This window comes from Bufo gargarizans, chromosome 2 (genome assembly GCF_014858855.1).
Source record: "Bufo gargarizans isolate SCDJY-AF-19 chromosome 2, ASM1485885v1, whole genome shotgun sequence".
Taxonomy (NCBI): domain Eukaryota; kingdom Metazoa; phylum Chordata; class Amphibia; order Anura; family Bufonidae; genus Bufo; species Bufo gargarizans.
The window spans coordinates 315,224,304-315,241,537 of record NC_058081.1 but is presented as its reverse complement, the minus strand read 5'-3'; the positions used below and the strand labels follow the sequence as shown (position 1 = coordinate 315,241,537).

Here is a 17,234-nt window from a genome sequence, read left to right as displayed (position 1 = left end):
AGATCTGACCAGGAGAAAATAGTGTTACAGAAGAGACTGAAATCGCGTGGTGTGACTGTGGATCAAGTGGTGGGAGTAAGAGCTGTGGAGTCTGAGAGAGAAATTGAAGAACTCCGCAAAAAGAATGTTGAATTAGAAAATGAAATTTCTTACATGAAGTATGTGCGATTTCTGCTATTTTACAATAATTGCTGATTAAGGGTCCATTCACACGTCCGTATGTGTTTTGCGCATCCGCAACACACAAACACCGGCAATGGCAACACACAAACGCCGGCAATGTGCGTTACGCATTTTGCGGACCGCACATCGCCGGCACTCTCATAGAAAATGCCTTTTCTTGACCGCAATTGTGGACAAGAATAGGACATGTTCTATTTTTTTGCGGAACGGAAGTGCGGATCCGCAAATGACGATGCGGACAGCACATTCCGGCCCCGTTGAAAAGGATTGGGTCTGCACCTGTTCCGCAAAATTGCGGAACGGATGTGGACCCATTTTGCGGACGTGTGAATGGACCCTTAGAAGAAAGCTTTGCATTTGAATCGTTAGGTTATTTCTTTCTCTCCTCGTTGTATTTCAGGGTATATAATGTTTATATAGTCCCCTTTATACTTCTGATTACTTCTGCTGTCACAGCTTTCCAAGTCCAGTACCCCCGTTTACAAAGCGACATAATGAGGGATGAGGGGTGCATGGGGCAATCAAAAGAAACCCAATTGCATATTTATATACTTGTATGTGCAGACGTGGACCATGTCTTTTATCAGCTATCGCTCAGTCCACAGTAACTTGGCATCCAATCCTTGTGCAGTATATAAATGTTCACATACCTTTGGCCCTTGGCATTCATTAATGCATTGTGTCTGCATAGCAGTATCTTCCTAATGCTGATGAGCCTCTGACAAGGACTAGAAATATAATAATAGATGTATACACAACCTTAAAGGGGTTATCCCATGATTAATGTAAAATGAGACCATGTAGCACATGACAGTCTCTTTCTAACAAAGCCAGAACCAGCCCTGTACCTCACATGGATCCAGAGATCTCCACATTGATTGCTCTGCTAGATTTATATCAGGGTGGCAGCTCATGGGGAGTGTCTTTTCCCCTGCAGCTCAGGGGGCGTGTCTTTTCATGCTGGAGCTCCCTCCCCATCACAGCTCAGGAGACAGTTGGATCAGACTGAGCATGTGCGGCCATCTCAGTGAGCAGGACAAAGAAATAAGGAAAATAACACAGTGGCTATGCTAAATGTTTAATTACATGCAGTTACAAAAGTATTCAGATTCAGGTGCTGGTTTGAAAACTGTAGAGTATTTTTCCTTGGACAAACCCTTTAAAATGTGCCACTTAATAATCTCATAATATATGGAGTTATGGTTTTCATAGTGTGAGACATAAGGATAATAATGTCTCCTTGATATGCCATGGCCTGTAAAAAAGAGCTTGGATAGCTGCCTTGTTCTTTTCTATATACTTTGGTGACTTCTACAGTCTTTCCATCTTAAGATGGAGTTTTTTAGCGCTCATTTTGGCAGCTTTCTCCCTTAAAATCGGCTAAAAAAAAGCAACTCAAAACAGCTGTCATGTGTGGACATGTTCTAAGGGTAACTGCACACGATGAGGATTTGGGTTTAACGTATACATTGGGGAGAAAAAAGGATACAAAAGCTTAGCACACCACACTTTTCTATCCTGCAGTGTCCAGTAAAAAAAACACATACGTTAAGGGTACTTTCACACTAGCGTTAAAGTTTTCCGGTATTGAGTTCCGTCGCAGGGCTCAATACCGGAAAAAAACTATTCAGTTTTTTCCTAATGCGTTCTGAATGGAGAGAAATCCGTTCAGTATGCTTCAGGATGTCTTCAGTTCAGTCCCTCTTACGGTATTTGGCCAGAGAAAATACCGGTATTTTCTCCTGACAAAATTCTGGAATACTTTCCGGAATGCCGGATCCGGCATTGATTTCCATTGAAATGTACTAATGCCGGATCCGCATGCGCAGACCTTTAAAAATGCGCAAAAATAAATACTGGATCCGTTTTTCCGGATGATACTGGAGAGACTGATCCGGTATTTCAATGCATTTGTCAGCCGCATCCGGAAACAAATGCTATCCGTTTGCATACGGATTTCCGGATCCAGCAGGCAGTTCCGGCAACAGAACTGCCTGACTGATTCTGAACGCAAGTGTGAAAGTAGCCTAACATATACTTTTATTTATTTATTTATTTATTTTTATAATGGAAGAACAAATGCCACTGTATGGCATTCTTCTGAGGCATCCATTAATGTATACGTTAAATATATGACAAAACCTGTTGTGAACCCAGCCTTTACATATGGTTTTTCCACGTGCAGGAAAAAAAACACAGCGTTGGCCAAATCTCATATTCACTTTGTATTACATGAGTAAATTGATCTGCTGTGTGTATTTTAAAATCTGCAGCATGTCAATTCCCCACCTTATGTAAAGTGGTTTTCCCCATAGACTTCAATGGGTTGTCAATGTGGAAAAAAAAATCTGGACCAATAACCGCAAAAAAGCACCAAAACTGGCAATATTAGTTATGTTCCAAGATCTACAGTATAGAACTTTGTTTATTTTTTTTTTTATTATGATTTTTTTTTTTTTACTGAATGAAAGCAGTTAACAATATATTTTCTTCAAAAAATAAATGCAAACCGTTCCTGCACTGGTGACATGTAGTTATTAGAGGCATCAAATCCAATGGTCGCTTGACAACTTGGAGTCCATTGACCACTGTGGCAGGGTGAGTGTGTAGTCCTAGTGAAAGGGGCCGTGTAAGAACATTTTAATAGCCATACATTTAGTATACACGAAGATGTATATTTTTAAGAGATCTAAAAGTAACACAACCATTAAGTCGCTGCACACATAATACACATAGTAAAAAAGGCTGACTTTCTTCTTGTAATTGGTTTAAGAATAACAGCTTAAATGCATCACTGGAATTAATTTGCCAGGTTAATGTCTGGAGAATGGAGGGTACTGGAGACTCTTGCGATAATTAGAGACATTACACATGGATGCACAATGTAATAATGTGGTTGGGAAGGCCTAACCTCTGCAGGCAGCCAGGGAAATGTATTATTGTTAACCTTGTAGCAAAGGATGAAGAAAAATGCTGCACTTCCTTTCAAGTCGAGCAAGATTGAAACTTTACTCACTTTGAAGAAGGTTTATTAGACTGTAACATGAATTCTTATGGTCCTGGTCATAAAAAAAAACACAATAAGTCATTAAGTATGACCTTTAAGCCAGAAACTGGTGTAAAAAAGTTGCAAATCGGGGGTTTGTTACCTTCTAACTGTCAGTGCACCTAAATTCAGACACAAATGGTGGGTGTAGAGTCCGTTGTAGGTGCACAGAGGATGCATTTCATTTGTGACGAGGTGTGCAGCGCAAGACTGGCATGACACACCTGTCTTTGCTTAACCCCTTAAGGACCCTCGCCGTACATGTACTGCACTGGTGGACGTGACTTAAGGACCAGCACCGTACATGTATGGCAGGCTGATTGGGCGGGTCAGTGACTGCCGGGCCCCTGCTGCATACGCTGGCATCGCTGAAAACACTGATGCCAGCGTATTAACCCGCAGCATGCAGAGGGTACGAGTGCCCTCCGCTTCCCCATCAGGTCCCCGCGCTGCAGTGGTGGGGACCCGATGGCAGAGAAGGCAAGCCCGATGCCTTCCATAGGCATTGGGGCTTGCCTTCTACGGAAGCCTGTGAGATCCAGCCCCTAGGCTGGGTCTCACAGGAAGGCTATCAGCATACAAGCTGACATGAAATGTAATACAATACAGGTTGTATTGTAATGCATAGCAGAGGGGATCAGACCCCAGAAGTTGAAGTCCCAAAGGGGGACAGGTAAAAAGTTTCAAAAAAAGAAAAAAAAGTGTTTTTCATAATAAAAAAATAAAGTTTCAAGTAAAAAAATAAAATAACATTTCCCAAAATAAAACTAAATTGTAAAAAAAAAAGAAAACCAGACATATTGGGTATTGCCACGTCCATAACGACCGACTGTACAAAAATATCACATGATCCACCTGCTCACCTGAACGCAGTAGAGAAACAAAAAAAAACTGTGCTAAAACAATCATTCTTTGTCACCTTACATCACAAAAAGTGTAATCCAAGCGATCAAAAAGTCATATGCAGCCAAAAATAGTGCCAATCAAACCGTCATCTCATACTGAAAAAAATGAGCCCAAAAAATAAAAAATAAACTATGGCTTTCAGAATATGGAGACACTAAAAAAATATACTTTTTTCAAAAATGCTTTATCATATAAAACTGTAACAAACAACCAAAAAAGTTGTCATATTTGGTATTGACGCGTCTGTAACAACCTGCTCTATAAAAATAGCTCATGATTTAACCTGTCAGATAAACATTGTAGAAAGCAAAAAATAAAAACCGTGCCAATTTTTTGTTACCTTGCCCCACAAAAAGTGTAATATAGAGCAACCAAAAATCATATGTACCCTAAAATAATAAAAAAAAAAACTGCCACTTTATCCCATAGTTTCCAAAATAGGGTCAATTAGGGGTGCATCAGGGGGTCTTCAAATGTGACATGGCAACTTAAAATTATCCCAGTGAAATCTGCCTTCCTAAAACCATATGGCGTTCCTTTCCTTCTGCACCCTGCCATGTGCCCTTACAGCAGTTTACACCTAAAGTGTTAACAAAGTTTGTAAAATCAGTTTTGAATACCTTGAGGGGTTTAGTTTCTAAAATGGGGCAATTTATGGGTGGTTTCTATTATGTAAGCCCCACAAAGTGACTTCAGACCTGAACTAGTCCTTAAAAATTGGGTTTTTGAAATTTTCTCTAAAAACTTTAAGATTTGCTTCTAAACTTCTAAGCCTTCTAACATCCAAAAAAAGAAAATGTAATTTACAAAATGATCCAAACATGAAGTAGACATATGGGAAATGTAAAGTAATATCTATTTTAGGAGGTATCACTATAATTTTTAAAATTTGAGAAATGGAAATTTTGAAAATTGTGAATTTTACCAATTTTTTTTGTAATTTTTTTTATTTATAAATAAAAAATGTATATTTTGACCTAAATTTACCACTGTCATAAAGCATAATATGTGACGAGAAAACAGTCTCAGAATGGCTTGGATAAGTAAGTGTTTTAAAGTTTTCGCCACATAAAGTGACACATGTCAGAGTATCAAAAAATGGATTGGTGCTTAAAGTGAAAAATGGCAGGGTCCTGAAGGGGTTAATGACCCCCACTATTACGGTGTTATGACTAGATGTTGAAAATATATGGCCATTTATATATTTTGGGGGAAAACTCCCTTTTAATGTGATTTACCAATCAGCAGTTTGTTTTACAATTGCTACATATTAATATTTTTTTTTTTTCTTTTTCCATAGAACAAAGCAGGCGTTGCCTCGAGATTCTGTGGTGGATGAACTGCACTTAAAAAATCAATATCTGCAAGAAAAGCTTCAAGTACTGGAACGGCAGCTTTCGAGGGACAACCTATCCAGGCCCTCTGTAAGTATTGTGATACATAGCACTTGCTGTAATGATTTAGGTACTGTTTTTGTAGTGTTTTGTGAGCTGTTTTCTGTGTACCTTTGCTTGGCATATGTTCATACTCGACCATCATATCTGCCGAGTAAAATATATCTGGAAATCTAGCAAACCTAGGTCAAAAGAAAGGTGGAGGAGTTTCCTGTAGCAAGCTATTTTTATTTAAAGGGACTCTGTCACCAGTTTCTAACCCCCACTTTTAAAAATATTGTTCTGTCCATGGTGCCCTTGTGATTACTAAGGTGTTGTTATAAGCTAAATCTGCTGGCTCATTTTGATAAAAAAACGTTTTTTCTCGCCCATTTTCCTTGGGGGACACAGACCTTGGGTATAGCTCAGCTCCCTAGGAGGCGTGACACTAAGTAAAACTGTTAAGCCCCTCCTCCATCAGCTATACCCTCAGCCTGGAGATAGAGGCTACCAGTTTTAGCTTAGTGTCCAAGGAGGCAAGACACCCCCTGCTACTGCAGGGCTGTTTTCTCCTTGTTATTTTATTTTTCCTCAAATTTTGTTATTTTACTTTTTCCTAGGGATACCAGAGACGCATGGACCTCTCTGCTCTCCCGGGGTTGAGCTGCGCCAGTGCCCACTTATCTGCACTGCTGCCTCCCCCACAGAAGCAATAGGAGGATCTGGGCAGCAATGGCTCCCCTACATCCCGCCAGCTAGGGGGTCGCCCGCACGCCAAGCCCCTCTTCCAGCTCCCTGCCACTGCGGTGCCAGTGGCTGAAGGGGCGACCCTGCTGGAAGGAACTGAGGGTGAAGACGTCGGCCGGTGAGATGGCTATTCCAGCCCATACCCCGTCCCTATCTGCAGCATCTACCCCTCTGGGAAAGGGGGGCACTCGTGGTCACTAGCCCTGAGAGCTGAGCGCTCAAGCAGACCTCCCCAGCTCCCCTCAGGTATATCCTCAGCACCCCCACGCCGTTCCCCCCACGCTGCTTTCTTCAGGGCCCGGCATACTCTCTCCCTCTCTCCCTTCCCGCCGCCGCCCGTTCCGTTCCGAGAGCGGGGGGGCGGGGCTTATGCCCGACATGGGCAGATCGGGCTCGGCGGAGCAAGGGACATGGTGGCAGAAGGGTCACCCACCTGGGCACATCGCCGCACTCTAGGGGCCTGCGGGCCCTTTATTTTCTGGCGGCTTCTTAGCCCTGAGAGCGTTTTCGGCAGCAGGGGGCGTGGCTTACGGGCGCATCATTTTGGGGGCGGAGTTAAGTTCTCCTTCAGGAGACATTTCAAGCACTGGAGGGGGCGGAGCTTGTTCCCCACGCTTCTGCTGGTTTCCCGCGTTTCCTAACTCCTGACAGGAAGCTGGGACACGGTGGGAGACTCTAAACTCCTGTGTACATCGCTCGGCTTCTGTGGGCGATATCTGCTGGCTCACTGCAGTTCGCTGCTCTCTGCTGCTGCTGATCTGGGCCATCTCTACTCCTGACGTTCTTCTGAGGCACTGGTAGGACAGTTAACCCTCTCCTAACCCTCCTGGTCATAGCTGCTATAACCCTTTGTGGTCTCTATATTAGAGTACAACCACACTTCAGCATGTCAGATCCCACGGGTGCCCCCAAACCCTGGTACCATGCCTGTACCGCCTGTAAGGAACTTTTTCGCGTGGGCAATCTGAGCCGCATTGCCTTGCATGTCAGGCCCCCGTGCAGGGCCCGCTTCCCGCTGCGCCCCCCGGTGCCTCTGAACCCCCTGACTGGGCTAGGTCTCTGTCTCAGGCGGTGGAAAGCCTTACACACGTAGTGGGCCGTCTCGTGGATAGACTGCCTCTCCCGCAGGCTGCCACAATCCCTGTCGCACCCGCTGGGACTACCGTTTCTGCCGCCCCCCCACTGGTTCCCTGCCTCCCAGCGAATCTTCCAGGGCCCGGCATACTCGGAAACGTTCAAGGGTTGAGCGCACATCTTCTCCAGATGCTTCGCTCTCTCCGCCATGCGTGCGAGCTCAGTCAAGTCTATCCTCTCAAAGGGATACGCTTTCTGAGGGAGAACTGGCGGATTCGGATGTGGACATGGACTCAGAGCTTCCATCCAAATTGGCGTCCGCGGTGGGGCATCTTATCACTAACATCCGTGATACCTTTCAGCTACACGATGACCCCCCCAGCTCTGAACAGGCCGGCGTGTCCTTTCTCCGCCCCAAACAGGCCTCCAAGGTTTTTCCCATACACGCTGACTTTTCTTCTGTGGTATCCAAGGCTTGGACTCGGCCTAACGTCCGCTTTATTACACCCAAAAAGCTGGACATTTGTTATCCCTTTCCAGCGGATTCTGTGACCACGTGGACATCCCCGCCTAAGGTTGATCCTCCCGTGGCTCGCCTGTCCAAAAGCACTACTATTCCTGTACAGGACGGATCTTCCCTCCAGTCTGTTGAGGACAGTCGTACGGAATCCCTCTCCAAGGCCATATTTACTGCCTCTGGTTCGGCCCTTAGACCGGTCTTTGCCTCCGCCTGGGTTGGTAAAGCGGTCTCTGAATGGGGTTTGCAACTGGAACAGGAGTTGGGGTCGGACGTCCCTGTTCAGGACCTCCGTTCCTTAGCCCAACTAATTGTTCAGGCCGGAAAATTCGTCTGTGAGGCCTCCCTTGATGCGGGTGCCCTCATTGCCCGTTCCTCTGCCCTGGCAGTTTCTGTCAGGAGGGAACTCTGGCTGAAGGTTTGGGTGGCGGACGCCGCTTCCAAACGCTCTTTGGCCGGCCTACCATTCACGGGTTCCCGCCTGTTCGGAACCCGTCTGGACGAACTTATATCAGAGGCCACGGGTGGGAAGAGTACTCACCTCCCCCAGTCCAGGCCAAAGGGCGCCCCCCGTGGTCGTGCTGGTTCGTCCCGTTTTCGGTCCTTTCGCAAGCCCACCGGGTCTAGACCCGCGGCCAGTTCTTCTTCCTCTGGCCCAGCCCAGGATAGACGCAAGAAGCCGTTTTTTCGGACGCAACCTGCCTGGCGCAAGTCCCAGCCTGCACGGGCTCCCACAGGCCAGCAGCCCTCTGCCTGAAGGTGCGCCCCCACCCACCCGGGTGGGGGGCCGCCTTCTCCTATTCAGGAACGTATGGCGGGCCCACATCTCAGACGCATGGGCGCTCGAGATTGCATCTTGCGGATACAAAATCGAATTTGCGTCCATTCCGCCAGACCGTGTCTTCCGATCCCGTCCTCCACGGGATCCCGTACGAGCGGCCGCCTTCTTCACGGCCATTCACTCTCTAATGGACAAGGGTGTCGTCGCCCCCGTGCCTCCGACGGAAAGGTTCAGGGGGTTCTACTCGAACCTCTTTGTGGTTCCCAAGAAGGAAGGCTCAGTGCGACCGATCTTGGACCTAAAACGCCTGAACCGTTTTCTCCGACTGCAGAGATTCCGGATGGAGTCTCTCAGGTCCGCAGTGGCCTCCCTGGAAAGAGGGGATTTCATGGCCTCAATCGACATTCAGGATGCATACCTCCACGTTCCGGTTGCTCCATGTCATCACCGCTTCCTGCGCTTCGCGGTGGGGGACGATCACTTCCAATTCGTCGCCCTTCCCTTTGGTCTGGCGACGGCTCCTCGAGTGTTCACCAAGGTCCTGGCCCCTGTCTTGGCCCTTCTACGTTCAAGAAGTGTTTTTCTTCTCCCATACTTGGACGACATCCTGGTCAAGGCACCCTCCTTCTCTCAGACATCCGGCAGTGTGGAACTCACTCTGGAGACCCTGACGCGGTTCGGTTGGATTATCAACCACCCCAAGTCTTCCCTTACCCCCTCCAGACGGCTGATCTTCCTGGGGATGCTCCTGGATACAGAGTTCCGTCGGACAAGCGTCTGGCCCTTCGCGGGTCGGTTCGCAGTCTCCTCCGTCATCACCGTCCTTCCCTCAGATCCAGCATGCGGTTGTTTGGAAAGATGGTTGCCTGTTTCGAAGCGGTGCCGTTCGCACAATTCCGATCCCGCACCTTTCAGAGGGCAATTCTGTCGGCCTGGGACAAATCACCGAGGAGTCTGGACAGGACCTTTCTTCTGCCTCCCCTTCCTTCCACTGAACTGGCTGGTGATTACCACCAATGCCAGCTTACGGGGGTGGGGGGGGGGGGGGGGTTTTCTCTCCCCGGTCCGTCCAGGGCGTTTGGTCTCTATCGGAGTCCAGACTTCCAATCAATATTCTGGAACTGAGGGCGATTCTTCTGTCCCTCAGACACTGGACCCATCTGCTGAGGGGCCACCCTGTTCGGATCCAATCGGACAATGCCACGGCTGTGGCATACATAAACCATCAGGGAGGCACTCGCAGCGCTGCAGCGATGCAAGAGGTGACCCTCATTCTCCTCTGGGCGGAGACGCACGTGCCGGCCTTATCTGCGATTTACATCCCGGGGGTGGACAACTGGGCGGCGGATTTCCTCAGCCGGTCCACCATCGACCCGGGAGAATGGTCCTTGCACCCAGAGGTGTTCGAAGCCCTTTGTCTTCGCTGGGGTCGCCCCGACGTGGACCTCATGGCCTCCAAATTCAACCACAAGGTCCCCCTATACCTGGCCAGAGCACGGGACCCGAAGGCATACGGCGCCGACGCGCTCGTCCTTCCGTGGCGCGAATTCTCCCTTCTGTACGTCTTTCCTCCTTTTCCCCTCCTGCCACGGGTTCTTCGGAGGATCGCGGCAGAGGGCGTCCCTGCGATTCTAATCGCCCCGGATTGGCCCCGCCGGTCTTGGTACGCCGACCTAATGTTGCTGTTGGCAGACGCACCGTGGCCACTGCCCTCCAGGGAAGACCTTCTCTCTCAGGGACCGATCTTCCACGAGCATTTAGGCTCGCTACGTTTGACGGCGTGGCTATTGAGACCGCCGTCTTAACGCGACGGGGTTTCTCCGCGGACGTAGTCCGCACCATGATCCGTGCTCGTAAGCCCGTATCCTCTAGGATCTACTATCGGGTTTGGAGGTCCTATCTGGGGTTCTGTGAGTCCCGGAGCATCCCACCTCTCCGGTTTTCTCTTCCCACAATCCTGTCCTTCCTCCAGTCGGGTCTGGACCTGGGGCTGAGCCTCAGTTCTCTGAAGGGTCAGATTTCGGCGCTGTCTATTCTTCTCCAGCGTCCCCTGGCCCCTCTAGGGCCAATTAAGACCTTCTTACAAGGGGTGGCTCCCTCTGTTCCGCCGTACCGCCCTCCAGTTCCTTCCTGGGACCTGAATGTGGTGCTCTCGGCGCTCCAATCAGCCCCCTTCGAGCCTTTACGGGAGGTCTCCCTTCGCCTTCTGTCCTGCAAGGTCATCTTTCTTGTGGCCATCACGTCTCTCCGACGGGTGTCGGAGTTAGCGGCTCTTTCTTGCTCCGAACCTTTCCTGATCTTCCACCAGGATAAGGTTGTGCTTCGGCCTGTCCCGACTTTCCTGCCAAAGGTGGTCTCCGCCTTTCACATCAATGAGGACATCGTCCTTCCGTCGCTCTGTCCCTCTCCTTCCCACCCCAGAGAACAGGAACTGCACCGTCTGGATGTGGTCAGGGCGTTGAGGATTTACTTGGAGGTCACCGGATCCTTTCGGCGCACGGACTCCCTGTTTGTGGTTCCGGAGGGTTCGCGCAAGGGTTTGGCGGTCTCCAAGGTGGCTATTGCCCGTTTCATTAAACTGGCGGTGTCTGAGGCTTATCGAGCCAAGGGCAGAGCTCCGCCTTTCGGCGTCACTGCTCATTCCACCAGAGCAGTCGGAGCTTCCTGGGCGCAGAGGCATCGGGCCTCGGCTGAACAGTTGTGCAAAGCAGCCACTTGGTCCTCTCTGCACACTTTCACAAAGTTCTATAGAGTGCATACGCATGCATCAGCGGATGCTGCTTTGGGCCGCCTGGTTTTGCAGGCAGCGGTTTCCTGATGCTCTGGTGGTGTTCCGCCTTGGGTTTGTGGTCCCTCCCTTCTTGGACTGCTCTTGAACGTCCCAAGGTCTGTGTCCCCCAAGGAAAATGGGCGAGAAAAGGAGATTTTTGTATAACTTACCAGTTAATTCTCTTCACGCCTCCTAGGGAGCTGAGCTATACCCAAGGTCTGTGTCCCCCAAGGAAGAGCGAGAAAGAGATTTAACTGGTAAGTTATACAAAAATCTCCTTATCTAACCTGTCAGTCATATAGTTAAGGTGCCCAGGGCGTTTCTCATGGCCTGAAGATGCCGCCCGCCGCCGTTGGTGCCCAGCTCCTCCTCTGCTCTCGTCAGCGCCGCCTGAAAATCATGAGATACGCCTCCGGCTCTCCCTCACTCCCCCCTCCTTCTTTTCTAAGATCCCGTGCGTGCGGCAGTGTTCTCGTTATCGGGAGGTAGAGCGAAGTGCTCGCGCATGCGCACTTCGCTCAATGAGGCTGAACCGAAAAGTCCGCACGGGCGCATCAGGCACAGGCCTGTGCGCACGCGCGGGATCTTAGAAAAGAAGGAGGGGGGAGTGAGGGAGAGCCGGAGGCGTATCATGATTTTCAGGCGGCGCTGACGAGAGCAGAGGAGGAGCTGGGCACCAACGGCGGCGGGCGGCATCTTCAGGCCATGAGAAACGCCCTGGGCACCTTAACTATATGACAGGTTAGATAAAACGTTTTTTTTTATCAAAACGAGCCAGCAGATTTAGCTTATAACAACACCTTAGTAATCACAAGGGCACCATGGACAGAACAATATTTTTAAAAGTGGGGTTTAGAAACTGGTGACAGAGTCCCTTTAATAAAAAAAAAAAAAGAATTCTGATAGGATAAGCAGTAGTTTTATTGGTGAAGTGTTCAAGATATTCTAAAGTATCTTCTGTTGAATGAATGGACCCATACTAAATTACTTAGCGATCTGTAAAGCTTTTGACCACAGGGAGGAGACCATTGTGTCCTATATGCCGCTTATCTTTTTTCTAGGAAGGAACTCATTTACATATTTTTTGCATTTTATTTTCATTTATAATGTATCTTAAAGGGGTTATCCCATGATTAATGTAAAAAAATTAATTAGACATCATAGTACACAACAATATCTCTCTAAGGCTACTTTCACACTTGCGTTCAAAGCGGATCAGTCTGGTATCTGCACAGACGGATCCGCACCTATAATGCAAACGCTTAGATGCGTTCAGAACGGATCCGTTTGCATTACCATGATAATGCAAACGGATCAGTTTTGACTTTACGTTGAAAGTCAATGGGGGACGGATCCGTTTGAAAATTGAGCCATATTGTCAACTTCAAACGGATCCGTCCCTATTGACTTACATTGTAAGTCTGGACGGATCCGTTTGCCTCCGCACAGCCAGGCGGACACCCAAACGCTGCAAGCAGCGTTCAGGTGTCCGCCTGCTGAGCGGAGCGGAGGCCAAACTGTGCCAGACTGATGCATTCTCAGCGGATCCGCATCCACTCAGAATGCATTAGGGCTGGACGGATCCGTTCGGGGCCGCTAGTGAGAGCCTTCAAACGGAACTCACAAGCGGAGCCCCGAACGCTAGCGTGAAAGTAGCCTAACAAGGCTAGAACCAGCCCAGTACCTCACATGAGTCCAGAGATCTCCCCATTCATTGGTCCTCTTAGATTTATATCAGCCTGGCAGCTCAAAGAGCATGTTCTGTCTGCTGCAGCGGGTGGCAGTTGAATGATGGAACTGAGGATATGCGTCCATCTCAGTGAGATGGACAGAGAAGTTAGTTAACCCCTTCCCAACCAGTGGACTCTAAAGAAGGAAATCGGGACTAATGTTTATGACCTACAGTAACGCCGATCACAGACTTTAACCTTTCAGATGTTGTGGTCAAGCATGACAACAGCATCTGTACAAGCAGAATCTTGCAGTTCCAGGTGTGCTCCGGCTCCCCCTCGGCAAGGATCGGGGGACCTAGATGCAGTGTGCGGCAGCCTCTGTACTCCTGAATGACAAGAGGCTGACGCACATTAGTTCCTATAGAGGCCCTACCTACACATAACAGACGGTCACTCCTCTAACCGTTATCCTAATAAATCGAAGACGATGACAGGCAGCAGATACGGTAGAAATTAATGTCCTATCCAGTAATGGCCAGTTCGCAGTGTTCGCCCGCAAACACATGCGGGCTGCCATCCTAACTCACAAGTCCGGCGATGCATAGGTAAGCCCGTGCCTCTGCTGCGAGACGGTCTGAAACAATTGCGGTCACCAGGAGCAGGCAGTTCCGAGAACAGCCGCCGGGGGCCTTCATCGGCTGTTCTCTGAACTGCCTGCTCCCGATGACTGCATTTGTTTCAGACCGGCTCGCGGCACAGACACAGGTAAGGGCTTACCTGTGCATCGCCGGACATGTGAGTTAAGATGGCAGCCCGCATGTGTTCGCGGGCGAACACTGCGAAACTGCCATCACTGGTCCTATCATATATGCATGTGTATCCTCAACTTCTCTTTTCTTTGCATACAATATGGACATGTCACACCTCAGAATGTAGAGGAAGACAGAGAAAAGACTACTTTTCTTTCCTACGTGCGAGAAGCCGCAGTAACTCCTAACACAAAGAGAAGCCTCTTTAAAAGAACGAAGGCAAAGAAAACAGTTGCGGTGGAGGACGACTTTGACCGTTTTGCCAAGCATATGGAGGTGTTGTCTTCCTGCACAGCACAGAGCAAAGAAACGCATGCTGAAAATGTGGATGTCTCAAATCCTTGCCTGGCTGTACATTACACAGATGATGCCTCTGCCATAGCAGGAAGTGAAACCGCTTCTGATCTGGGCGATGAATTGCGTGTTTGCAGTAGAACAGAAAATGCAACAAGTTCTAAAAGTCCAGAAACAACCACACCAGCCAGCAACACACCTTCCCCAAGATCATGTGACGCTGCCAGTGGGGCACAGTCTTCTAAACCAGGCGATACTTCACTTCCTGTTAGTACAACCGCAACCCCAGGGCTGGGCGATGCGTCCGCCATCGATGAGCAGGAGTCTGATGATGATGATGTTGACAGCCAGAATACCTTTGACATGTCATCCAATAAAGCCAGCAGGGCAAATACAGTTCAAGAAGCTGAGGATACCTACCTTTTCAACGATGGACGATTGAGTAGAAATGGAGAGATGAAAGAGGAAGAGCTGACAGAGTTCAATTCTAATGCCAAATGTCCTACTACTTTACATGATGGTCAGCAGACTTCTTACTCTAAAGCTAAGGAAAATGAGGCCTCTATGTGTGGAAGGAACGCATCTGAGAAGGACTGCGCTAATAAACTGGATATGAGTGTAGACCTCAGTGCTCTTCTGCAGGTGTGAGAGTCTTCTATTGCCTAACCTTCCCCACATTATCTCTAGTGGTTTCCTTAGTGTATCCTTTAGCAGTAGGTAGGTCTTTAGCACTGCTTATCTAGTTGTGTCTTGAAGATATTTCAAACCCAATGTATATTATGTAGATGGCATATTGTAGTAAATCATGTATTTCAGTGTAAAATTGTTTATTTCCCCTCCAGACATCAGGGGTTGGATCAGAGGATCCATCCAGTAGAGAAATGGAACTGCAGAAGGAAAATCTGAGACTGTCTGCTGAAAATGTTGAGCTGCAGTTCCAAGTGGAGCAGGCCAATAAAGACTTGCCTCGTCTAAAGGTAGTATGTGACTATTAGAATTCAAAATGAAGTGTATGCAAACTCCTGGTCTGCCGTTCTTTGTGTGTAGTACAATTCTGATAACGCCATATGTTTATATTTCACTTTTTAGGATCAAATATCTAATTTAAAAGAAATGTGTGAACTTCTCAAAAAAGATAAACTGGAAGCAGAACGTAAAGTTGGAAATGTCAGAGGGGTGAGTTCCGACATCTTGTACAGTTCTCTGAAAAACAATCAGTCCCCTTCCACATCTGCCTTATTGCTACATATTTTACACAGAATGCCTTCTTCTCATTAAGTTTTTAATATTGGCCAAAAAGAACAGGAGTAAATACTTTTTTAGAATGATTTTAATCCAACATCATAATGGCTGTATTAACAAAAAAGCATCTGCCCCCCCCCCCCCTTAAAGGGGTTTTCCAGCCATGAAAAATACATTTGAAAACGGCTTAGAAGGCTAGAAATGATGTCAATGTCTGTAAAGCGCTGCGGAACATGTCAGTGCCATATAAGTGCATAAAATAAATAAAACAGAAACAAAGTCATAACTTTCTGATTCCCTGCCATTCCAGTTCCGGACTCTACTTCCTACCCCTCTGAACAGTGGTCTGTGTCAGGAGGGAGCAGGAAGTAAAGACCGGCAAGGGACCTGGGAATCATCAGAACTGGGTAAGGGATTGGCGAGTTGTTTGTGGATGCACACTTATAGCAGCAATAATCATTATAATATGATGTCCGTCTTTTATATTATATAGAAAACTAAGGGGGAAGTCTGAACATACAGTAATTTATACCATTTAAAACTTTGCAGTAATCTTTTATACAAGAAAATAAGCGCAGACTGTATGTACAAATGACATTGTTCTGTGACAATACATTATACAGTTATTGGGCAGTTTATGACCAGTAGAAAAGTGGTTATTAGGCAGATATTGAGAACATCAGATCACTTAGAGTTAGAAGACAGCGTGAAAGCATTTACGATCAGAAATTTCTGGCGTAGATTGTGACGCAAAGGTTGGAGAAGGGGCAGGCTGGCAGGCCCGTCTCAATCCTCATTTTCTCCGCCTGCTTTAGGCCTCATGCACACGACCGTTGTTGTGGTTCGCATCCGAGCCACACCCATTCACTTCAATGGGGCCACAAAAGATGCGGACAGCACTCCGTGTGCTGTCCGCATCCGTGCTTTGTTCCGTGGCCCCGCAAAAAAAAAAATATATATATCATGCCCTATTCTTGTCCATTTTGCGGACAAGAATAGGCATTTCTACAATGGGCAGCACGTTCCGCTCCGCAAATTGCGGAAGGCACACGGGCGGCTTCCGTTTTCTGCAATTTGCGGACTGCACAAAATGGAACGGTCAGTGTGCATGAGCCCCGGTCTTAATAAATAACCTCCTGTATTCCAGAGTGTTCAGTACAAAATATAACATGTAAATAATGTGTTCTGACAATCCTTGAATGTCGGATGATTGTGGATACACAAAACACTGGCGTGAGCAAATGTCAGCTGTTTCAGAGTAGCAGTTTATTTCTATTCACACTGCCGTGTGCATTTACTGAATGCGCTGGGAAAGCGACTGGGACATACGTTACAGACTCATTAACCAGAGTGTACTTATGGCCTACATTTGGCAGTCTCTGAGTTTTCCTTCATTTTTTTTCTTACTGCATGGAATAGCCCAGCAGACTGCACTGTTCCAGTAAAAACATTTTTTTAAAACAATTATATATATATATAGCTGAAAAGTAGAGCAGCACTCCGAGATTGCAGTAAAAAAAGGATGTATTTATTCACCTATAAGTGACGCAACATTTCGGCTCCAACATGAAGCCTTTGAGAAAGGCTTCACTTTTCAGCTATACAAATTGGGTAAGCCTCTCATTTGGAGCTAGCACCCATTCCTAATATTGGCTGGTGCTGCAATATTTTATATATATATATATATAGATATATATAGAGTTTTGCTCTGGTAGATAGGGTAAGCGGGCACAGTACAGAGGCAATATACAAGTTCTTAAATCAAAACGTCAGTGTTTATTCACACTTGAGGCAATTGCACAAAACGGCACGTAACTTT

The 17,234-nt window shown here is 47.5% G+C and overlaps 1 protein-coding gene across 1 annotated transcript in view; it reads left to right on the top strand.

The window, feature by feature from the left end:
- CEP290 (centrosomal protein 290) overlaps positions 1 to 17,234 on the top strand; it is a 173,127-nt gene that overhangs the window by 127,124 nt on the left and 28,769 nt on the right. Inside the window, exons 42-45 of the mRNA XM_044280491.1 lie at positions 3 to 158; positions 5,436 to 5,559; positions 15,016 to 15,150; positions 15,263 to 15,349. Of these exons, the coding sequence (XP_044136426.1) occupies positions 3 to 158; positions 5,436 to 5,559; positions 15,016 to 15,150; positions 15,263 to 15,349 (502 nt within the window). The remainder of the gene's footprint in view (positions 1 to 2; positions 159 to 5,435; positions 5,560 to 15,015; positions 15,151 to 15,262; positions 15,350 to 17,234) is intronic.